The following is a 25,372-nucleotide window of genomic DNA, read 5'->3' as shown; positions in this document are numbered from 1 at the left end:
TTTTTCCTTCCTTCTCTTGTTCATTCAAGTCCATCTTATAACTTTCTTCCATTAAACACAATACGCCTACAGTTCTTTCATCACAGCCCCAAAGGCAACTTGTTCTAATAGTATTCAGGAAGCTGAGGAGACAACCTGTAACTGCACTAACTATAATCAGGACAAGTTCAAAACTCTGCCTTAACTCCTTTGGAAATACACTTAAATCATTTTAGTACACAGTCAGCATTCTGCTAGATTTTCCACATAAAACCAAAAGATTATCAAAAACTCCTGAGAATTAGCTAGAGCAAGGCTTTCTTATCCAGCTCAAGAATAAACACAGTCCAAAGAATGAATTTTATAAACTATGCATGGAAATTGCAGAATACTTCTTCTTAGTCAGAGACAGAATGGATTTCCCACATTATTGATCATTTTGATAACTGGTAAATCAACACAATAAATCAGAATTTATTTATGAGAGTGATGGCTGATCACATATTAACCTTTATACATCAGGAGCTTTGTTCCTTTGTTTACCTAGCTACCTGCCTACCACCCTCCCCTTGTGACTCAGGACAGTTTACAAAGAATGTGAGGACTATAAGATACAAACAATATATGTTCAGTAACTGTAACAATTTGTAATTACAGTGGTAACAACAATAACAGGAACATCATTGATAACTGAACTATAACATCAACTGCAACCCTACAGATTAGTCAATGTAGTATACTCCATGGTGTACTTGGTGAGCATATCTGAGGAGGGGGGTTCTGGGGCCCAGTAGCTGTTGAATCAATTGGCTTCAATCAAATGCCTGGAAGAAGAGCTCCATTTTGCAGGCACGGTGGAGCTATGCTAGCTCCAGCAGGGCCCAGATGAGTAGTATTGGGTGTGAAATTCGGATTCAGAGTAACTAGAATTAGGGATGTGCGTTTCGGGCTCAGAAATGCCCGAATCAGCCGAATCGGGGCCGATTCGGACGTTTCCAAGCCTAAAACAGTCCGAAACGGACTGTCTGCCATTTTTAAATGGCCGAATCGATGAAATTCAGCCAAATCGCGGCCGAATCAAATCGATTCGGCCGGATTTAGCAGCTATTAGCAGCGTAATGGCTGCTGCGGCCTCCTGGCTGCTTTTGGATGGTTTTTTGTTTGTTTGTTTATTTTTGGCTCCTAAAATGGTGCCCGAGGGGGGGGAGTCAGTGGCCAATCAGAATGCCTGTAGCTTTTCAGCTCAAGTATTTGGCCACTCACAGCAGCTTTTTTATTTTTTAATCCCTGGCTTTGTGTAGCCTCTACCCATGAGGCTACTTAAGCCAGGGTCTCTGCCTGCTGGAGCTCACTCTGCTGAGCTCTGGCTGGCTCTGTGGTAGAGAGCTGCAGTGACCCATAAGTCTGCTGCCTGCCTCCCACCCTTGCTTCCTGCCTGCTGCCCTGCTGCACTTCTGCCTGAGGATCATCGCTGGAGAAGACATCAAGGATTTGATTTAGGGTTTTTTTTCCTGTCCTCTTTTCTATTTTTCTCTTTTTTGCCCCCCATTTTCTCCCTCTTCTAACTGTCTCCTTCCTCTTTTAAAAACAGTTGGGTGCCTTAGGGTTTCTGTGGGTGGGGGGGGCTTTGTTTGGGGGGGGGGTTTGAGGAAATATTTTGTTGTAGTTGTTCTGTTTTGTTGTAGTTGTTTTGTTTTAAAAGTTGCTGTTTTAAAGTTACTGTTTTTAAAAGATACTGTTCTGTTGTTCTGTTTTAGGGTGTTTGCTGCTGTTTTTTTGGGGGGGTCATTTAATTGCTTTTATTTTCTTTTGGCCTGTTTTGGTCAGGTGCCACCTTTGGGGTAGTGCTCTGGGTGGTGGTTCTTTGTTTCCTGTTGCTAGTGTTTTTTTTGGGAGGGGGGTTGATTTTTGGTACTGGTTAGTTAGTTGTTTGAATTTCTTGGTAAGGCCTTGCAGGGCTAGTTTTGCCCAGGTGCCACCTTTGGGGTAGTGCCCTGGGTGGTGGTTCTTTGTTTCCTGTTGCTAGTGTTTGCTGCCAGGGCTGTTCTCCCAGAGCAGCTCTGTCAGGACTCTCTCAGAATGTGGCCTGAGTAGAGCAGTTGAATTTGTGGTGGTTGAAAGTGGTGCCCTGAGTGGAGGAAGGGAAAGGTGACTGGAAGCTGCTTGGAGACACCTTTGGGTTGTGAAAAGCAAGTCTTCCTCTTGTTCTATATTTGTTAAGGGGGGGAGGCTGGATAGGAGAGACAGTGATGAGTCTACAGCATGGATGGAGCACTCAGATTATCCTGAGCTCCTCCATTTGCTTTCTGAGGCTCTCCCGGGGTTAATGCGTCGGTTTTTTTTGGCAGATCTCCAGGTCTCCCCTGGAGGTTGGTGACCCTGCACCACTAGTGTTCCTAGTGGTGCAGGAATATTCCCCCACAGACCAGTGCAGGGCCCCCCTCTTCTCTCCAGGGGAACCCAGGTGAGCTCTGAGTGGACCTCAGTGGTTCTCCAGTTCTCCCCTGGAGGCTGACACCAAGCACTGCTTAGGCTGCCAGCGTCTCTTTCCCGCAGGAAAGATGATGGGAATGGTCTCACACCATTTCCCATCTATTACTATCATCTCCTGCCTGGAGGGTGGCACCTGCATGCCAGACCCGGGAGAGAGAGTCCTTTCCTGGCTTGCTGTCCAGAGCCAATGCAAGTCAATTGCGCCATTGACTTGCATTGGCAATCCTTCCCCCACCTTTCCCGGGGGCTGGGGGGGAAGGGGGTGTAAGTTGCACCCTGAAACTTCTTGGGGAGCTCGGGGAGAGTCTTCCCTGACTCTCCTGCAAGTTTCAAGAAGATTGGACCAAGGGGTCCAATCCTAGGAGCTCCCAAAGAGGGTACCCCTATCTGCTCCATTGGATATAATGGAGTGTCAGATTCTTTGGTTTGAACATGTTCCCCCATAGACTTCTATGAGGAATGGTCTTTGGGCTATCAGAACAGAATAGAACTATGCAGACAGAACAGAACTATGTGGTTTTCCATACCCTTAGGCCACACAGAACACAGCTTTAGGTACAGTCATGTATCTCTATTTGGACCATGACTCTGCTTCCTGTGTTTGTTTGTTTTTTTTAAGACATATGAAGCTGCTTCATAAGGAGTCAAATATGGTTCTTCTAGCCCAGTATCATCTACCGTGCCTGATACCAGGCTGCTACACAAGATCCTTTAAAAAACAAACTAACTAACCTGGAGATGCCAGACATGCACTTGATATGACTGAATCTAGTACCTTATGCATATGAAATCTTCTATTAATAAGGTAACTTCAGATCAAAAAGGTGGTGCTACTGACACATCCCCCAGATTCCTGGCTGCTATCTTTCACGGAGGTCTTCACATCATCACACATATGTTTATGCCCTTTCTATTAGGGTTTCTCCCAAGAGTATTTAATATCATAAATCGTTGTAGAAGTCTTCACACTCCAAACTAAAATTATGTTCCAAGAGAGCTAAGAGACACCAAAACTCAAGTGTATCTCACAGAACCATTTCCATTTCTACACTGATAATCATATGAAAAGGCTATGCCAAGCAGCCACAGAAATTGGCTAAAAATATTTCCAAGTCTTCCAATGACACAATCCAAAAAGGCAACATAACAGAGCTTATAGCTACTCCTTCCAATAACTAACTTCTTTCATTCAAGTTCACAGAAGATATCCCTCAGTTATCTATCTATTATCATATATCTGTTTATGCAGTTTAATCCTTAACTGCCATGCAAGAGAGAGGAACAATTTCCCCAAAGTGTCTTCGATAAGCACAACATTAATTTTTGAAGCCAACCTGTTCTTACCTTCAAGAGTGTCTCCTTGCCCTGAAAGTGCATCTCCTGCTCCGGAAGAATATAAGGCAGTCACAGTCAAGTCGTATCTGGTTCCTGGCTCCAAGTCTCTGAGTATTGTGTTGGTGGTGTCTCCCCTTAGCGTTACCTCTTTGGTTTCGCCTCCTGTTGCTGGTGTATACGTTACAAGATACCGTTGTACTTTGCCAGGGGCTGAGCTCCAAGTTAATTTCATTGAGGATATTGTGGCATCAGAAACTTTCAAGTTTCTTGGTCTTCCTAGAACTGTTTGTGGTAAAATATCCAAAAGCATTACTTGAGAATTTGCTATCTTTAAGACTTCTGCAAAATATCTGTGATCTAAACAAATGTAATCACCGGGGGGGGGGGGGGGGGGACAGCACTTATGTACAGTGTCATGTAGTCGAGATGTTGGCTACTGCTATGTTTGCTGGAACAATGAAGAACAACAGGTATATTGTTGATGGGAAAAACAGCTTTTGGAATAAAATGAAATTTAAGACATATGGCTTCTTTGGATCCAACTCACTATGAAAATCAATTTCTCTTGAGACAAGGAGTATTGGTGAGAAACAACTATATTGGTAAGCATCACCCACGCTACCCCGGTCTCATCAGCTTTCCGAACTTAACTGGGGTGGCCCCAGTTAGTATTTGGATAGGGGACCACCCAGGAAGTCCAGAGTTGCTCTGCTGAGACAGACATAGTAAGCCACCACTGAAGTCTCTTACCTTGAAAATCCCTCAGGGTTGCCATAACACTTTGACTTGCCAGCCTTTTCCTCACTAAAAATATTTTCTTTTTCAATTTACTTAAGTAAGTACTTAAGTAAGTCTAACTTAAGGACAGTTAATACACTGAAATGTGTGCATGTAAAATATGAGGAATGCATGCTCTCAGCATTTATCTGCAGATTTCTGTATCACACAGATAGAAGCAACCAGAAGCCTACTCTTGTCTCTGACCTGGAAAGTGCAGCTGCTGCTTCTAGGGTCCTCACGGGAACACACTGGAGGGCCCATATCCAGCCTGTGCTGAGGCAGTTGCATTGGGTGCCAGTTGCAGCATGGATCAGGTTCAAGGTTTTGGTGTTAACCTTTAAGGCCATCTGCAGTCTGGACCGCACATAACTTTGGGTCTGCCTGTCTCCTTATGCTCCCTGCAGGGCACTTCATTTGGTGGGTGTAAACCTGTTGGTGGTCCCTGACCCATAGGAGGTTCACCTGGCCTCAACCAGGGCCAAGGCCTTTTTGGTCCTGGCCCTGACCTGGTGGAATGAGCTCCCATTCTGTTCCATGCAGTGGCCAACCAGATGCACCTGGAAGTCATACAGACAGTATATTGAGGTCAAGACCTCCCTCTGTTGTTACCCACTCAGCTTTGATATTCAGAAGGTTGCTTCTGAACGGAGAGATTCTATGAGTAATGACTGAAAGCTACTTATCCTCCATGAATTTGTCTCATTCTCTTCTAAAGACAAACTAATACAGTGTTAATCACTACATTCCTTGACAATGAATTAAACAGGATGATTAAGGAAGTACTTCTTTTGTGGCTCCCAAATCTACAGTCTACGAAGGGAATTAGATTCATAGAGGATATGGGTGCATCAATGGCTACTGGCTGTGATGACTAAAAGGAACCTCCTCATACAGATAATCTGAATATCAGTGCTGGGATGGCAAAACCAGGGGAAGAACTTTACTCCTATGCCCTGTTTGTTGGCCATCCAGGATGACTGGTTGACCACTGTGTGACATAGAATGGTGGGCCACTGGTCTGATCCAGCAAGGCTCTTTTTATGTTCTTCACTGAATTGTTGCATATTTGTGAATTCTAGCCTTAGGGGAAGGTAAGAAACACCAAATATGTTGATACCTACTTTCTTCCGTTTTTCCATATCCATTAAGTGGACTTCCAGAACCAGACTGGTACTCAGCAGTAACAGAGACTTCATATCTTGTATCTGGCTGCAGATTCTGTAGCGTAGTTGCTCTTTCATTTGCAGAAACAGTTACTTGTCTTTTCTCTCCACCAGCTGCTGGTCTATATGCCACTCTGTACCTGAGAACATTCCCTGGAGCTTGTGTCCACCCAACCTTAAAACTATCAATTGTTTCATCTGTTATCCTTAAGTTTCGTGGTGATCCCCGAACTAGAAAAGAAATAACACAAAAAAATTCAAGTCATTTTATTCTGGCCAGTTCATATACTTGTGATTTTATATCCCCCCCCCCCCCAATTCAGGTGATAAAAAGTAAACACTTTCTTACCAAAATACTGCTGAACTGTTTATATTTAAATAACATATACAAAAAGGCAGAATGATTTGGAATACTGGGAAAATTACATGAATTGGGACAAGGATGCTTTGTTTAAAAACGGAAAGCCCTTTAATGCTCTGCCAACTTATACTTGTTTACAACTGGGGCATTTCCGGTTTAGAATGAAACATAACTTAAAGAGTACTAAATACAAAATATCCAAGATAACTAATCAAAACATAATCTTTGAATCCTGGGTTTTCTATCTTGTCCAAAGGTCAACAGAAAAAAATAGGACCATTTTTGTATCAACATCAGTTTGAATTCCTAATAAGGAATTATCTAGGGACAAGTATTATTTGAACATTAGGCAAATCCCAATTCACATGGTACCATAACAAGATACTTGTCACCCAAATCTGGAAACATCCCCTCTCCCCCCAAAAAACAAAAGGCCATGGTAATGCACGTATCATGTTAGTTTTCTGGAATGAAGAACGATACACTAACACAGACTATACCTTCTAAAGTTGTTTCTTCCCCATCCAAGGAAGGGCCATCGCCATCTTCATATTCTGCAATCACACTGACAGTATATGTAGTTTTGGGGAGTAAATTAGTAAGTACTGTAGTAGTAACAGGAGCTGGTACAGAAACAATGAATTCTTCTTCACCAATAGCCACTTTATACTTAACAAGATAGGATAAAACACCAGCTCCTGCTGGAGACCAGTTGACTTTGAAACTGTTAGAAGTCACGTCTGAAAATTCTAGATCTCTTGCAGGCAGGTAAGCTGTTGAAAAGAAAAATGCAGAGAGCAATGCATGCTTTGATAGAACTACTCTAAATTCCAGAAATGTATACAAAAACAAAGAGCTTTTATATATCCAATACTTCTTGTTTAAATGTATATTTATAAGTTATTTTAATATATTGCATACATTAGAAATTATAAACTCCCACTTTTCTGGCATTTCACTAAAAAGTGATGATTCTATCAGTTTTAAAAACTAAAGTTAAATAGTCAAATTGGAAAGATCGTTGCATATGCTTCACAAATTCTGAACAATGCCAATATAATATGCACATTTCTAAATAGGCAGCCCTTTTATCACTGGAAAACAATGGAGAATTAAAGCTGATACAACTTTGATAAAGATCACTCTCCCCCAGAATCCTTAGCCAGATGCTTGGAAGCAGTGATGAAGTGGCTCAGGCAGAATTGTCTGAAGCTCAACCTTTCAAAGATGGAAGTCCTGTGGCTGGGTAAGAAGGGACAAGCAAGGAAGCGTGTTTACCCAACCTGGACGGAGTGCAACTAGCAGTAGTTCTGCCAGAAACCTGGGTGTGATCCTCGATGCCTCCCTCTCTGTGGAGGCGCGGGTCACGAGAGTAGCGCAGCAGGCCTTCTACCACCAGGCATTTGACTACGGTTAATCTGACCTCAAAACATCTGACCTATAAAACATCTGGCGGTCCCCCTCAAACCATACCCTCCATAATCTGAAGGATTCTGATCTCCCTGGGGGCTGTTCTAGTGAAATAGTTAAATGAATTAATTTCATTCATCCATAAAGAAGCCAGAAGGAAAGCACTAGAGCAGGGGTAGTCAACCTATGGTCCTCCAGATGTCCATGGACTACAATTCCCACGAGCCCCTGCCAGCAAATGCTGGCAGGGTCTCGAGGGAATTGTAGTCCATGGACATCTGGAGAACCACAGGTTGACTACCCCTGCACTAGAGTATCTCAAAGAAACAACCAAAAGCACTTTTGTATACTTTGTTTTATTCATCTAATGTGCTAAAGATAGGAAGCATTTCTAAGGCCAATACCACTAGACCAGGGGTAGTGAAATTGCAGCTTTCTAGATGTCCAATGACTACAACTGTGTGACCACTCCTGCTCTAGAAAATTATTAAAAGAGTAAAGGAGTCTCAGATCACCTGAACTATGACTGACAATTGTCAAGAGCAGATAACATGCTTCTCAATCCAGCCACAGTTATGCACTCCTATGGCCATTAAAGAATGCTTAACCTTTTTTTCAGTTGTGTTCATTATACCAAACCTTTAAAAATGAGATTAAAGCAGACTCATCCACCATAAAAATTTAAGTTACAATGTCAAAAAATTTCTGACGCACATGAGAATACACTCTGAGTACAGAACTTAATGATAGCGAAGAGTGGTGACATTAGGGACATAACAGAGGAATTGGTCTCTAAAAAGGATATAATTTATACATATTGGTTGGAGCCATAAGTTACAGTCCCCACTCAACCATTCAGCTACACATTATAGAGAGTGCTATATAGTGTATTATTATATTTTGACCACTGAGGAAGACCCGGAAGGGTCGAAACGCATTTGGTCCTATGTGTTGTTAGTTCGGTATAGTTTTTAAGCTGTTTTTATTCTGTTTTTAACTGTGCACTATAATAAATAATTAACAAGTTTTACATTATTTTTATTACTTACATTTCTTCTTAATTTCTCGAAGTTCCTGTTCAATTCTTAAGCAGACAGACTGTGTAAGTTGAAGAGATATTCTTTGAAAAGCATCAAAATCCTCTACTTCATATACATGGGTTTCTGCAGGAGGACTAGCAATTGCTTCCAACTCTGATCGGACTGCATCCTTAACTCCAACAGCAAATATTTCAACGTCTGATTTCCTCAGCTTTACTGCAGGATCTTTAAAGGCATCTGATGATTTCCCATCAGTAATAAGAATCATGACCCTTGGGACATTTGGCCTTGCACCTTTGCCAGTAACAAAAACTCTTTCCCTCACATAAGTCATTGCTTTGCCTGTATTTGTAGATCCACCTCTGTAGGGAAATGTGTTAATCGCCTGGATTATATCTTCAATTCTGTTGTATTTGTTCAATGTGAACTCCGTATGAGGGTCTCTGCTATACTGTACAAGGCTTATCTGGACTTTTTCAGGTGAGATCTCAAAGCTTTTCACTAACACTTCCAAAAATGCTCTTACTTTAACAAAATTGGCAATACCAATGCTGTAGGAGCCATCAACCAAAAGCACTATGTCAGCTTTTACATCCACACCACGTGAGCATTCTGTAAAAAGGAAAGAATATTTTTTAAATTTAATTTCTATACCACCCCTCCCCATAATCAGGCTCAGGGTAGTTTATAGTAAAACCCAGTTAACCCATTCAAACCAGTCCCCCTCCTCCCACCCTCTAAAATACCCACCACCATTTACTCAGACTGGAAGTGATATAAAATTGGTATAAAACAAGGGTTGGAGGCTGAGAAGGAGAAAGAGGGGAACCCATGTTGTTTCAGTCAGCATGGACCTCAACCATACACCTGACAGAAGGGTGCCATTTTACAAGCCCTGTGGAACTCAGACAGATCCATCAGGTCCCAGATCTCAGCTGGCAATTCGTTCCACCAGGGCCCAGGGCTGAAACGACCTTGGCTTTGGTCGAGGCCAGACAAACATCTTTGGGTCCAGGGATCACCAATAAATTGGTGTTGGCAAAGTGTAGTGCTCTGTGGGTAACATATTTTGCATTCATACAATACTTTGGGATGCTGAAAGTATTTTTATCATTATTAATATAAGATTGTGAGGGTAGGATTCAGGGATGGGCTGAAACTGAAATAAATATTCATTTATTTAAAACATTTATATTACACTTTCCCACCCAAATAGGATCTTCAAGGTGTAAACAGTTGTTTGCTTATCATGTCCATGCTACAAAAGAGATCTGAACTGTAGATATTGCAGTTCATAGCTCACAATGTTGATCTATGCAGAGTTGCACCCATCTTAAGTCTATTGACTTCAATGGACTTCAATATACTGCTCAGGGTTGCATGGTCAGGCACTTAGACACTATATTACATCATATCCACATAAAATATCTCCTACAAATGGGCACATTTTGCATTTCTGAAATTGTAGATCAAATGCTCTCACTTCTATACTATTAAATGTGATCCTTCTAGCTAAAATAATGATTAACAAAATTATTTTTCTTTTCAGTTTAGAAAAGAGGCAAATAATGGGGGACATGATAGAGGTCTATAGAATTCTGTACAGGGAGGAGAAAGTTGACAAAGAATGTTTTCTCCTCTCAAAATACTAAAGGCTATCCAATGAAACTGGTGGGCAGTAGGTTCATCATGGACAAAAGGAAATACTTCTTTATACCAAGAGTGATTTAAGTATGGAATTCACTGCCAGAGAATGTTGTGTTGGCCACTAGAAAAAACAGATTTAAAAGGGAATAATATAGATACATGGAGGATAGATCTATCTAGGGCCAGATTATCCATGTAAGACATGTAGCATGTGATATGGGCACTGTGCTTCTGGGGCCCCCACATGGTGCCTTCCCTCCATAGATCAGGGCTGTAGCCTCTCTACTCCCCCCTTTCTCTTCTTCAAGGACACTCGGAGTGACACCCCTTTCCCGTGTGGGGCCTCTCTGCTCCCAGTCTGGCTCCTCCTGCTGCAATTGTACTCTGCTAGGGCCCCACAAATCTTAAACCAGTGGTCCCCAACCTTTTTATCACCAGGGACCACTCAACGCCGGGGACCACTCACCAGGGACCTCTCAACGCCTTTTACTGAGGTCCGGTGGGGGGGATAGTTTACTCCTCTACTCTCAACCACTGCCCTAATGCTCTCTGATTGCTATGGTAATGTTTAAACATCCCTTCAAAATAAGATACAGACACGACACAACAACGAACATAAGGAACATTTTATTTTCATGGAAATTTTAACTCATGACAATGACAAATCAATGGGAACCCTGAGCTTGTTTCTCTGCAACGAGATAGTCCCATCTGGGAGTGATGGGAGACAATGACACCCGAAGTGTGTTGTAAAGGGCCGGGGGGATGAAGTAAAGGGGCAGGGGGGGAGAGAAGGCGTCCTTCGGGGCCCACCTCCAATTAGTCGAAGGACCACATGTGGTCTGCTGCCCACGGGTTGGGGATCGCTACCTTAACCCACTCCTGGGTCTATCAGTGGCTACTAGCCATGTTGACTGAAGGAAACCTCCATATTTGGAGGCACTAAACCTCCCAAAGCCATAAGGCAGGAGAAAGTCTCAGCATCTATGCCCTTTTGTGGGCTTTCCAGATCAGTGGTCCGCAACCTTTTACAGGCTGTGGACCGGCGGCGGCAGGGAGGGAGATTGCTGGCCGTGCATGCCGCGCATGCGCGGCCCTGCTTCCCTCTCCCCCTCCTACCACAGTAAGAAGCTTGCCGGGCTGCAAGCTTGCGGCCTGTGAAGTTTCTTACTGCGTGGGGGGGGGGGCGGGGAGAGGGAGCCGCAGCCCAGTGCCAGGGCCTTCGCAGCCCAGCACCGGGTCGCGGCCCGGGATCACCGTTCCAGATAACTGGTTGGCCATTGTGAAAGATGATGTTGGACTAGATGGGCCATGTATCTGATCCAGCAGGGGTCATTGTATGTTTTCCACTTGTGGTAGGTCAGCTATGTAAGAGCTTATATAATTCATAAGAATGGAGTGTCCACATATTCCAATTTCCAACAACTGGTAACTAAAGATTCTCATGAAGCCCACAAGCAGGAAAAAAAAGTCAAAAGCCTCCCTGCTTTGTTTCCCCAAATCACTTAGTGTTAAGAGATACACTGTGTCTGAAGACAGGGGTACCACTTAACTGCTATGATTAAATGCAGCTCACAGATCTATACCCTTGATTTGTCTTTTAAAAAACCATCTAAGTTCTTCTAAAATTTCTTGTGGCAGCAAGTTTTGTAAGATAATTTACCCACTGGAGATACACTTTTGTTGCCTGAATCTAGCACCAACCGATTTCATTAAAGGTAAAGGTAAAGATATTCCCTGTGCAAGCACCGAGATATGTCTGACCCTTGGGGTGACGCCCTCCAGCGTTTTCATGGCAGACTCAATATGGGGTGGCCTTGCCAGTACCTTCCCCAGTCATTAAAGTTTTACCCCCCAGCAAGCTGGGTACTCATTTTACCGACCTTGGGAGGATGGAAGGCTGAGTCAACCTTGAGCTGGCTGCTGGGATCGAACTCCCAATCTCATGGACAGACAGCTTCAGACAGCATTTGTGCCGCTTACCACTCTGCGCCACAAGAGGCTCCCGATTTCATTAGATGTATGCAAATTCTAATGTGATAATACTACCCAAAGCTTACCAAATTAGTACCTCCATAGATATAGTGAAATTGTTTGAGAGCTATTCCATAGGATTTTCTTGGCAAAATATTGACAATTTAGGTTGTCAGGTCTTTCCTTAACCCTTAATTTATCAGGGCTTGTGACTGGCATACCCAAGGGCTTGTGACTAGCATAGCTGGACATAACTGAATGGCTAACATAATTATCATCAGATATAGTGATGAAATATGAACACATAGTTCCATCATTTAAGTTAACAAAATATGTGAAATTGCTGTATACATGGTTATTTTGTGCAATTCTTCCCTCAGGTTATCCAATTGTATATATATGGACAAATTACTTGGTATATTGTAATCATGGGGGGATTGCACATTTCCTTACACTTCCCAATCATACCCATAAAAAAACCACTGCCAAAAGTGTGTGAACAATCATATATTCATATCCCTTTCTTTAATGATCATCACCATCATTATAAGTACAAATTACAGAAAATAATACCTCAACATTATCTAAAGTCTTATTTAAAGGAATCATTTAAATACATATTACACACTATTCATTTTTAAAAATATTCTATGTTTAAGAAAAAGGGGTTTGCAATTCTCCTTTATTCTATTCAACGTTTTCATAAAAATCCATAAAACATCCACTTTTTTAAGTCTGTGTTAATAGGGCATCATCCTTGTAAGGTTTCAGTTTAGGCATTTTGTGGTTGTGGTGTGCATTCAACTAAACTGGTTGGAAAAATACCTGGAAAATCCCTGATCAGTATTTTTGGGATATTAATTCAGTCAATTTTTTTTTTACTATTTTTTGGTTATCTGAAATGACCAGGCCCAAAAATCCTGAAAATATTTTGTGGTTTTGGAACCACTGGATAGCTCCATTTAAAATGCTTCAGGAATATCAGGAAATAGGTAAAGGTAAAGGTAAAGGTAAAGGTATCCCCTGTGCAAGCACCGAGTCATGTCTGACCCTTGGGGTGACGCCCTCTAGCGTTTTCATGGCAGACTCAATACGGGGTGGTTTGCCAGTGCCTTCCCCAGTCATGACCGTTTACCCCCCAGCAGCAAGCTGGGTACTCATTTTACCGACCTCGGAAGGATGGAAGGCTGAGTCAACCTTGAGCCGGCTGCTGGGATTGAACTCCCAACCTCATGAGCAAAGCTTTCAGGCGGCTGCCTTACCACTCTGCGCCACAAGAGGCTCATTCAGGAAATGATCAGGAAATACCCAACCCAAAAAATACCAGGGGGGGTGACACACCCCTGTTTGTAGTACATCCTTCTATATATTATGCTATTCTTCTCCTGCTACATTCTGGCTATCGCTAGCAAGTAAATTATTATTTCCTCATTTTGTTTCTTTCAGCTGTTTGGGGAATCCAGAGAACTATGAACAAGCCACCTCACAAAACAGAACCTTTGCTCAATCCAAAGGGTGACTTTTGTCCATTCATTCTCCCTCAGCTTAACCTACCTCATACAATTGTTATGACAATAAAACAGTGCTGGGGGGACTATGTAAGCTGTCCTCAGACTCATTGAGAAAGGATAGAATAAAAATGTACTAACTAGACATTATCGCCTTCCCTTCCTGCTACCACACCCCCTTGTACTCCCAAGAAAGCCACTCCAGAGGATCATGGAACGGTCTTGGACACAAATCCAATTGCAGATCTGTAGTGAAATAATGGCTTCAGATCCTGTTCATGAAACTTTAGTTAAGGCTTTGGCCCTGTGAATTTCTTTGTGGGCCGCATGAGAAAGTTTTTGCTTCTTTTAGTGCAACAATGTATTGCCAATTAATTGCACTTGTGCCCTTGAGAAGCCTAACACTGCCCACACATACTGATAAGACAATTGGCTTCAGTTGTTCCCAATTAGCTTGTTATGAGAATGGGCCTTGAGTTAGATGAGACAGCATTACATCACCCACCTTAGGATCTTGACACTAGTAACCAAATTGGTTAATCAATAAATTGCTAATTTCTTTTTGATTGGTTTATGTGCACAAAGCCCCATGTGGGAACAAGCCATAAAGATCTTCCATCGTAACAACATCATGTTGTTCAGGTTTTTGTTCACACTTTTGAACATGTTGTCTGTAACCTGTATTATGGACTTTGGACTCTGAAACTCTGTCTTACAACTTTGCCATTCTCGTGAGTATCTTGTGTTAGTCAGGAATATTATACAATGTTCTTATTTTTTCACTACTAGTACATATGTGCACCTTAATAAATACAAAATAGTTTTTGATTCTGGAACAAGCTAAATCAAATCCTAGCCTGCCTTACTCGTGCTATACTACCAGAAAAACCTTTTTGTCTTGTGGGCCTTGTCTCTTGACAGAGCCATGTTCCCTGTTAAACCCCTGATAGGTCTCAAGGCTGCCCCTGGGTCTTGAAAGTCTAAGAGACTATTCAGAGGTGGTGGCAGTTCTACCGAACAAAGAGGTTGGGTTATCTACTTCCTTGGGTTTTGTAATTGTTCTGATCCTACTTGTGGGCCACCCTCCCCTGAGGTCTGTGTGGACCTGGCCTCAAAGAAGTGGAGTGTGACCACAAGGTTCTATTCTGGCAAGTGGAACTGCTGGTGCAGTCACAGGTCTGGATACAAGTGTGTATCTTTTAGAGAGGTTAGCAGAAATCTTTTGGATTTCAATACTAATTTTATATTACAAAGCATAAAGAGGCCCAAAACTGTTCTGTTCAGTCTTCTAAAAGATATAGCTGCAAATAAAAAAATGAAAAAATCCTATTTTTTTTGTCTATTGTCAGTAATCTGTTGTTTTTGTACAATTCAACTGGTATTGTGCACATTAATTTCATCTATTAGTAACTTACCCACTTGAACTTTTACTGGCTGTGTTTTTTCCATTATAGTCACTGGTTCACTGGCAGTCAATCCTTTCATTGCATACACGTGTATTTGGTATTCTGTTTCTGAAGAAAGGTCTTTAACATTAAAAGCAGTTGTCTGGGGTCCTACACTCAATGAATACTGCTTGGCACCAGCTATCATTGGAATGAGCTCCACCTTGTACCCAGTTATTTCACTAGGAGATGGATACCAAGTGATTCGAATAGATCTTGATGAGACTTGTGTAGCTACTAGGTTTGATGGAGGTTCAACAGCTGAAAAATTAAAAACAAGAATGAAATTATAAACAGACTGACATCTGACTTTTAGAACAAACATAGTTGCATCCCCCCCCCCAAAACAAATATTGCGAACTTGAACACTGGATCAAATAAATGACAATATTGGTTAAAGGTATTTCTTAGCCATTTATGACATCAGTGATCTGAATAAAGGGTGCTGATACATGTGACCAGAGTTATGTTTACTACTTTGTTCATGATACTTTGATGTAATGGGTAATGCAAAATACAAGCGTTGGACTACACCCTAAGGGCTGTAGATTTCCATGAGATGCCTTAGCCCGCACAACCAAAAGGTTTCTAGGACACTACTAACGTTTCCCTGGGCTCCAAGATCACTACAGATGGGGACTGCAGCAAAGAAATTAAAAGACGCTTGCTCCAAGTGAAAAAAGCTATGGCAAATCTAGACAGCATCCTAAAAAGCAGAGACATCACCTTGCCAACTAAATTGCGTCTAGTTAAGACTATGGTCTTCCCAGTTGCAATGTATGATTGTGAAAGTTGGACCATAAGGAAGGCCGAGCATCAAAGTATTGAGGCTTTTGAACTCTGGTGCTGGAGAAGACTCTTGCGAGTCCCTTGGACTGCAAGGCGAACAAACCGGTCAGTCCTAGAGGAGATCAGCCCTGCCTGCTCCTTAGAAGGCCAGATCCTGAAGATGAAACTCAAATACTTTGGCCACCTCATGAGAAGGAAGGACTCCCTGGAGAAGAGCCTAATGCTGGGAGCGATCAAGGGCAAGAGAAGAAGGGGTTGACAGAGAATGAGGTGGCTGGATGGAGCCACTGAAGCAGTTGGTGCAAACTTAAATGGACTCCGGGGAATGGTAGAGGACAGGAAGGCCTGGAGGATCATTATCCATGGGGTCACGATGGGTCGGACACAACTTCGCACCTAACAACAACAACCAACGTTCCTTAGCTTCTAGATAATTAAGTGCATTATCCTGTTATACAATTAAAAAGAAAGCTAGAAGTATCTTTTTAACTCTTGAAGAGCAATAAGGCGGCAATTCTAGATCACTTTCTTGGGATTAAGCCCCTTTGAATGAAATGAGACTTACTTCTGAGTATACCTCCTTAGCTTGCTCTTCAAAAGTTCAAATTGATCTCAGTAGTCAATGATGGCTATACTTGAGTCCACTCAGAAACACCTATTCAGAGTTTGCATTCTCTGACATTTAAAATACATAAGCCTAGTCCAAAAGTAACAAACATTCTACAGGAATAAACAAGTTTTTAAATTGTGAATGATCAATAACATCTCCCTATGATGATAAATGTTTTTGTGACAGCAAACTCTGTGAAGTGGCATTAATGGCAGCTGTTCAAGGAAAAGTAAGTCAAAACCCATCTGGGTCTGCACAAACCTTTTGAGGTATTTGAATTAACTCAGCCTTTCTCAACTTTTTTACCACTGAGAAACACCTGAAACATTTTTCAAACTTAGAGAACTCCCAGAAGTGATGTCAGCAGGCCACACCTTCCTGCCACACCCCGGAAGTCACATGTTCACAGAAGTGACATCACCCAAACATTCCCACTTAATGAGACAACCCCGGCAAAAGACAGAAACATGGCCGGAGCAGGCCTTTGCTGCTCCATCGCCTCCACACTTACAGCAATACCAGAAGCATGGCTGGAGCAGGCCTATGAAGAAGAAGAGTTGGTTCTTATATGCCGCTTTTCCCAACCTGAAGGAGGCTCAAAGCGGCTTACAGTTGCCTTCCCTTTCCTCTCTGTCACCTCCACCCCCTTCAACACAAGAAACAGGGCTGGGGCAGGTCTATGCCATTCTCTGCCCCCCCCCACCCCCATGCCAAAAATAGCCCAGCAGCCAATTCCACTGGACCAGGAACAGGGTTGGGGTAGGCCTACGCTGCACCACCCGCATACCCCCACCCCTGCATTTAAGTTAAAATAAGAGTATTTATGTCTCTGGACTCCATTCGCTACCATGTGCGACAAATCTCAGCCAACAAAGGTCCCTTCTCCCCTCCCCCTCCAGGCCCATCATTGGGGGCGGTAGACATGACCATATATGGTTACAGCACCCAATTAATGTTTTTACAACTTTAAAAAATATATTTAAAATTAATTAACTACAACCTAGTTGGCAAAACCCTTCTGGGGCCATCGTGGAAACCCCAGGATAGTTGAGAAAGCCTGAATTAACTCTTTAGAACTGAGCCAGGGGCCATTTAGCTCCCTCAGAACAGGTGTCCCCACAATGGTAGGTATTTGAACAGGGATGCTTTTGAGTTATTATGAAAACTTACAGTTTCTTACCTTCTTCACCACTAACCAGTTCACCCAATTGTTCATCAACGCCTGAACACACCTGTGAGATAATTTCATTCTGTACATCCACAATGCCATCAAAGTTTGCCACATTAAAAACATGTTTCAGGGAAGGTTGTGATGCAATTAACTTTAGTTCCTTGGCATCTGCAGCTTTGATTCCTAAAATATAAAAAAAAATGTCAGATTCAAATAATATCAGACACTACAGATTGCTGCATATCCATACTGCTCATGGACCTTTACAGGTTTGGGGTCAACCTCTCCAATGAGTTCAGAGACAGGGAGGAACAGATGGAAACAAATTCCTGGCTTAGTTTGGGGACACTTCCCTGCACATCTCAGCAGTAGATGAGCTGCCACATATGGTATGTGTGTATCCTCCAATGCTGATACATACAGAAGAAGCTACTGTGTTTCCAGTACCACAGATCCTTATGGTGGATCCAAAAGTATGTATTTAAGTGCAATTTTAAAGAATGAAGATAATCAGCCTCTAGGACAGCCATGGTTCAGCCATGGAGAGCACATATTTCACATGGCTTCCATGTGAGAATGGGTAGACTAATGGTCTGATGCGGGATAGGGAAGCTTGATGTATTCAAAGCAGTCTTCTTTAATAAAATGTATTCAGCTACTTTAAAGCAGGAGGTTGGATCTTACCAACTTTTCCACTTGGTTTTACCCAATTCCCCACTTCACTTCCACATAGCTTTTAGTTCCACAGTACTATGCATAGCCAGTTAGCTGTCAAAGGGGATGCAGCTCCCTCTTTGTCAGGCAGGAAAGATGGTAAATGTTAATGGTTTAAAATACTGCATATTTTGCTTACTGGGACCTTTCTGAGATATTAAGAGTGATCATAATGAAGATATTTTGGTGACTGTGTTTTCACTTATATTATGAAGTATTCAAATATCACCAATATGTCCAAATGTTGGCAATACTTTTGAAAAGTAAATCTAAGACAAGTAATCAGAATTAGGAAAAAAATGTTGTGTTGTTATAGCAAGCACAACGCAAAGCTCAACCTTTTGCCTGAGATGCCTGGTAACATTTTTTGCATTAACTTCAACATACCCAAAGAAAATATTTCAACTCCTATATTACGCAGTTCTCTTGCAGGAATTTCTACTTCATCCTGAGATTTTCCATCCGTGATGACAACTGCCACTTTGGGAAAGCCTTTTCTTGCTCCAGCAGACTCAGTGAATGAATTCCTAATCAGATACTCAATAGCTTCCCCTAAAATTAACAAAATGAGTTATGATTATCTTGTCCACTGTTAAATCAAGATTTATCACATCTAATCCTGTAAAATCAAATAATATGATAAGCACAGCAAGCATGCTATTTGTATTATTAAACAGCTAAAAGTCCATACCTGTCATTGTATTGCCTCCTTTGTATGGTATTCTTTTAATTGCCTCAATGAGATCTCTCTTTTTGAAATACTGATTTAAGTTGAATTCCGTCCTTGTATCTGAACTATACTGAACAATTCCAACTCTTGTCTTGTCTTCTCCAATGTCAAAAGCCGATACGAGGGTAACAATGAAATCCACTATATATTTGAAGTTATTTCTTCCCACGCTCCAAGAGCCATCCACAAGAAAGACTAAATCTGTAACAGCACTAATGGAACATGCTGGAACATAATTTTAACAAAATTAGACCAGTGTAGCCCAGCAATTAATCATCTCTTTCATGCACACATATACGACATACATTGGGTTTACATCAATAGCTCCTTCATAAGCAGAAAGCACTTCCATTTGCATAATGGAAATCCTTCATTTTTATCTGCTTCGCACTCAAGCTACAGCCTTTCCCCCTCTCATATACTGATTGACAAGAACAGCTTTTGGTGTATTCTAATCATGCAGAGAGCCTCTTGTGGTGCAGAGTTGTAAGGCAGCAGGCATGCTGTCTGAAGCTCTGCTCATGAGGCTGGGAGTTCAATCCCAGCAGCCGGCTCAAGGTTGACTCAGCCTTCCATCCTTCCGAGGCTGGTAAAATGAGTACCCAGCTTGCTGGGGGGTAAGCGGTAATGACTGGGGAAGGCACTGGCAAACCACCCCGTATTGAGTCTGCCATGAAAACGCTGGAGGGCGTCACCCCAAGGGTCAGACATGACCCAGTGCTTGCACAGGGGATACCTTTACCTTTACCTTTAATTATGCAGAAGATAGGGAGAAGTAGGAAAAATGCATTTCATAAGCCCAGTTTCCCTTAAAGTTCTTTGAATCAAATCTATCACATATAATAAATAAAGCATAATATGCCTATGAATCTAAAGACAATTTATATCTTAGCACTTCGTAGTTGGAAGCAAGTTCAGCCGGGCCATGCATGCGCACATGCGCCATGCATGGCCGAAAGCGCTTATGCGCGATGCGCGGGTGCAGCCCTGATTCCCTCTCCCCCCCTCCCCCCTCTCCCGCAGTAAGAAGCTTCCCGGGCCGCAAGCTTGCGGCCTGGGAAGTTTCTTACTGCGGGGGGGGGGAGAGGGAGCCGCGGACCGGCGCCATGGCCCAGGCCGCGGCCCGAGGGTTGGGGACCACTGGGCTAGGGTACAGAATTTCACTACCCAATGAAGACAAATGCTAAGAAAAGGGCAAGAAAGTTGCTATCCATTTATGTACAATTTCCTCCCTGGGGGGGTGCTTTTAATGGATACTGATTCTAGACTATGGCACCATCTTGATGATTCAATACTTACTTTGTAACTGAACCTCATCAATCTTCTTTTCCCCCGTTGTTATTAAACCACCTGTTTGAACTAGAACAACAGAAAACATAAGATTAAGGGGAAACCAAGGTCCATTCCGCACGACTTCAATGTTGCAAGAGGTTTGCAAATTGTAAACGCTACTACAATTACGCTACTACAATTACGCACGTCATACTGGCATGACTCCAGTAGAACAGGCCCCACCCCCAATTCCTCCGAGAGGTTGCTAACTGTGGCCTGTTAACCCTAATTCCACTTCAGTTTTGTCTCCTACCCAAATGTCTCATGCTCTGCAACATTTCTTGACATAATTATATAAGTACACAAGTTAACATGACAGGTTCACAGAATGATTACAAGCACAGCTTTCTCTGGTTATCTGGGTAGTATACCATACTACAGAAAGATTGGCTTGGACCTTGTACCAAATTTCTATTAACAGTTAATAAGAGGAGTTCCTTGTCCCTCCCCACCTACTGCAGTCCAAACTACTCCCTGAAATGCTACACCTGGTGACAGAGGACCTTCAGAAACAGCATTAATTGGTAGCCATCACCACATCTTCAATTACTAAAAAATTTAAAATTCACAGGATTCAAACTATTCCATTCACAGACTCCAAAAGTTTTTTTTTTAATTTTCAGTGTTTTAAAGTGGTTTTGTTTTGTAGTACAAAAATTATGTTTTGTAGTTTGTTTTGAAGTGCAAAAACAAAGTTTTGTCAGATAATGCTAGATTGGTTGGGTAACATATGACTTATTGAAGTCTTGATTTATTTTGTGGACTTACTTGTAAGCTGACCAGAAACAGATAGACTCTCTTCTGTATCATCATATGAACTTATTGTAACAAGATATTCAGTATCAGGTAGAAGATCTCTTAATATAGTTTGGGTAGTGCTAGGTGCTAAGGTAAATTCTCTAGTAGGTCCATCTGTAATCAACATACATAGAATAAATACACAGAATAACTACATCACACAGAATTTCTAAAGACACTAGGGTTAACTTAAGCACAGTGAAAATACTTATTTGCCTACATGCCATGAAAGTCTTTGGAGGCCTCGAAGTCATATGCTTTCCTAAAAGCAAGTAACGGTACTTCAAAGCAAAAAAGCTGGAGTTTCACCCAACAATAAGTGACTACTTCAATTTGATGTCCCAGACCAGGTGTAAGGCCCTTTTGGCTACCTGAGACCTGGCAGCCCTGATGTCACAGAGAGACTTTTCCAGACCGGGAATTTGCCCTGCCTCACTGCTCATCTGATGGTGGGGCAAATTCCCAGTTCCACATGGTGTCGTGGCCAGGCCAGGGACGTCCCAGGCCTGGCCTGATTCAGGCTCTTGTTTGCCCTGAGTGCCAACAGGGCCTATGTCAGGGACGGCACTGAGCGATGGGGAAGGGAAGGGTGGCTCTTTCCCACCCATGGCCATGACTACAGCATCCCAGAAGGGACAAAAAATGCCCCAGGTGGCTTTGCTGTGCTGCTCAGTGCAGAGGAACTGCCTGGGGCATTTTTTTTTATTTTTAAGAATCGAGTATCGCATTGTAACACAATTCCTGATTCTTAATCTTCATTAGCTCCCACCGCCCCGCAGCATGCAACCTCACCACCCTGGCTTCTTCATCTGGAGGCACAAATCAAGGGCAGACCAGATGCAGTGGGGAGAATGCTCCCCCATCTGGACCCGGGGAGAAGCAGGACAACCTGCCCCAGCCCAAACACCCAGCAGCAGCCTGGCATATCGCCACCAGTGCAGAATGGGTCAGAGACTGAACAGCCAAGCGCTTGGTAGCTAACTGCTGGGGTTTGTGAAAGTAAACTGCAATTGAACTGCCTACAAACTGCTGATGGACAACTTTGTGATGCCAGCAGTTGAGCTTCATAAAGGCCTGCCCCTAGGCAAAGCCAAAGATTGATTATACTATGCAGTTCTATTTCTTGTGTGATTTGTGTGCATGTGTGTATTCATTATATTTGGAGAGAAAAGGGACTTTGGAAAGTTAAGCTCTCTGTTCCCAACATTACAGTCCCAATCAATATACCCCCCCTACCACCAGCATCTGTTTTTCAAGGCTAAATTACTGACTGGAACACCCACACATGAACACATGAAGCTGCCTTATACTGAATCAGACCAAGGGTCCATCAAGGTCAGTACTGTCTACTGAGACTGGCAGTAGCTTTCCAGGGTGTCAGGCTGAGGTCTCTTTAAGGGCCTATGATCCTAGAACAAGACCTGGAGTTCTTAAATTGATATTCGGTTATGGAAAGTAAGTAAATGATGGATAACCTTACTGCATATAAGTATCCATGGGAAGAAAACAATACATGAAGGATGTTTAAATTAAATAGTGATGATCTTTCATTAAATATTGGAATAAGATCAATGCTGTAGAATTAGTCAAGCAACAAGTGCTACAATATGTTTAATATATTTTTTCAGTGATACAGATGTATATATTATTTTGGATGCAAACAATGAGCTAAAGACTTTTGATAAGGAGATTTGCAAAAGTTTTATATTTACTACTTGTATACTTCTATAATTGATTTGTCATCTTCCTTTCCCCCCATTGTTGTCTTTGTAATTTTACTATTTTAATAGTGTTCTCCCTCCCCAAAATCATTTTTAAAAGAATGCTAAATCTTACCAGTTGTAGCAGGTGTCACTGTTATCCTGTAACCTTCTATTGCATCAGGTGGCCTATTCCATGACATTTGAACAGTACGCTCATCTATAATTTTAAAACTCAAGTCTGATGGTGGATTAACTGCAAAAGATTTATATCAAATAGTATTATTTTTAGAAGTTCAACAAACAGCTCTCAAACTAATATTTAAAAGATGTAAAGCAAAGCTTGCTAAGATATATATATGTCTTTGCATAAATTTGTTTCCAACACATATAAAGATATGTTGTTGGCAAAAAGAGGATACAGGATGATGGACTATGACAAAACACATCAAAGAGAATACGTATTACAGACAACAGCACAGAACGTTTGTTTCTTGAATTGCCAAGTCATTCAAGAATGGCCAGCAAAATCAAGCACAATAGAAAACACATTTGGATACATGTACAATGAGTTCACAGATAATAACCACATATGCAAACATTTCACATAACAATTAAAAGAATGTTTTTTTAACATGCTGGGTGCAATTCATAAAAGCATGCCAAATCACAACCTGCTTACAACACTATGAGATCATTTAACAATAACATAATACCTCTTATAATGAGACATCAAAGATTAATAAATCATTTAAAGTTTCTCTCTGCACATTTGTATTTCTTTGATACTTGTTTTTTGAAAGCTTGGCAGAGAAAAAGAGAAATATATATTTTGAGACTGCAGTAAAGCTTTGCGTGTTTCATAGCTCAATTTATGCCATACATATATATATATGTACATATTCTTGGAGTTTAACCCCTTAGGTATAAAAAGTCACCAAAGTTGTTTACCTTGTATGTGTGTGCGTGTATAGACTGTACTGTATAGACATACACACACATAATTGGGAACAAAGGGGTTAACAAAATATAAATTCTTTTCTGTTATATCTGAAATACAATACAAAACTTTTTCTGGCTGCTTACACCTCTTTGCTGTAGTATTTATGAGGTGTAAACTACCATTTCTTTTTATCAATGTTCCCCTTGCAGCAGGTGTACCCATACTAAGGAATGGCATTTTAACATAAAATGCCAGTATGGTGTTTATACAACAATGGTTAATTATGGAAAGACATCAACACATATTTATAGACATTTATTTATAGAAGGCATAGGAGAAAAAAAAACAAGGAAGAAGGCACCAGTGGTCCATACAAATGACTGCAAATAACTTTGTGGGAACTGGTGAGAAGATGAGCTGAACAGTACAGAAAGGAATAGCTCACATATGCTCTTTTGCAGCATCATGCATGTATGTATATGAAAGGTCTATTATTTGATTATTCGTATTCTGTTTAGCTGCCCATAATGGACAAAAGCCTCCATGTACAAGGATCATTACACAAAGACATTTCATAATAATATTTTATAATGATATTCTTGTATTAAGCTTCATGCAGATTCATGCAGTATTTTCCTGATTCACTGTCAGTGCATGGTAGGCGTACTGCAAATAACTATTTTAAACAGGTCTAACAAAGGCAAATAAGATTCAGCCATACACTCTTCAATATTTCAGATTGTTTGGCAAGCATTGTGTATGAGCCATATCTTGTGGTTTTCTTGGAAAATGCCCATTTTTTTCTTAATTTACATCATGATCACAAGCATGTTATTCAGAAGTCAGTCCTATTTAAGATGGGGCTTACTCCTGGGTAAATGTGCAAAGAATTGCAGTTTTACAATTGCATCAAAATAATGGTTTTGGGTTTAAGTGTCCCTTTCTGTTCATAGAAGACACTATATGTGAGCAGAAGGACCCCCTTACATCAACAAAAGACAATCTTTGGTTCCAATTTATTGTCTTTTTCAAAAATACAATTACCATAAGATTGAACTGCTTGAGAAATCAATAGCAAGCTATCTAAAGAGGTAACACACATCACCTTTATTAATGTAGTTCAGTTCCCTTTTTTGCATAAGTTCCAATTTTACATTGTTTTTGTCCAGTTCAAATACCTTTTATATCTTCAAGTTATCTAATGACATTAGCTATAGGTTCTACAGTCAATGTAAAAAATACGGGAGATATCCATCTTGTGCTTCTTGTTAAATCAAATGGTTCCACAGCAGTGAGCACTGTGAGTGATTCACTTCTTAGGATTATTAATTATATACTTAATTATTATACTTTAATTTGGTATATGTTTAAATGTGAGACTTAAGAACTTGAATAAGTGTTACATGTATTTTAATGTATGGCCATTTCCAATGAAAATAGAACAATATGG

The 25,372-nt window shown here is 41.4% G+C and overlaps 1 protein-coding gene across 7 annotated transcripts in view; it reads right to left on the bottom strand.

Moving 5' to 3' along the window:
* The window catches only part of COL12A1 (collagen type XII alpha 1 chain), a 171,030-nt gene that overhangs the window by 129,715 nt on the left and 15,943 nt on the right, over nucleotides 1-25,372 (bottom strand). For 4 of the 7 annotated variants that reach the window (XM_077306567.1, XM_077306572.1, XM_077306580.1 and 1 more), the window contains exons 3-13: nucleotides 23,116-23,235; nucleotides 21,250-21,393; nucleotides 20,449-20,508; nucleotides 19,111-19,374; nucleotides 18,807-18,971; nucleotides 17,715-17,888; nucleotides 15,106-15,396; nucleotides 8,571-9,173; nucleotides 6,612-6,884; nucleotides 5,709-5,981; nucleotides 3,817-4,089 (exon numbers count right to left, since the gene is read on the bottom strand). The exons of the other annotated variants lie outside the window; for them this stretch is intronic. In XM_077306567.1, coding sequence (XP_077162682.1) covers nucleotides 3,817-4,089; nucleotides 5,709-5,981; nucleotides 6,612-6,884; nucleotides 8,571-9,173; nucleotides 15,106-15,396; nucleotides 17,715-17,888; nucleotides 18,807-18,971; nucleotides 19,111-19,374; nucleotides 20,449-20,508; nucleotides 21,250-21,393; nucleotides 23,116-23,235 — 2,640 coding nt within the window. The remainder of the gene's footprint in view (nucleotides 1-3,816; nucleotides 4,090-5,708; nucleotides 5,982-6,611; nucleotides 6,885-8,570; nucleotides 9,174-15,105; nucleotides 15,397-17,714; nucleotides 17,889-18,806; nucleotides 18,972-19,110; nucleotides 19,375-20,448; nucleotides 20,509-21,249; nucleotides 21,394-23,115; nucleotides 23,236-25,372) is intronic. 7 annotated transcript variants of the gene reach the window in all.

The sequence above is a fragment of the Paroedura picta genome, chromosome 1 (assembly GCF_049243985.1).
Source record: "Paroedura picta isolate Pp20150507F chromosome 1, Ppicta_v3.0, whole genome shotgun sequence".
Lineage (NCBI taxonomy): Eukaryota > Metazoa > Chordata > Lepidosauria > Squamata > Gekkonidae > Paroedura > Paroedura picta.
The sequence above is the reverse complement of the archived record's forward strand: the minus strand, read 5'-3'. Positions and strand labels throughout refer to the sequence as shown.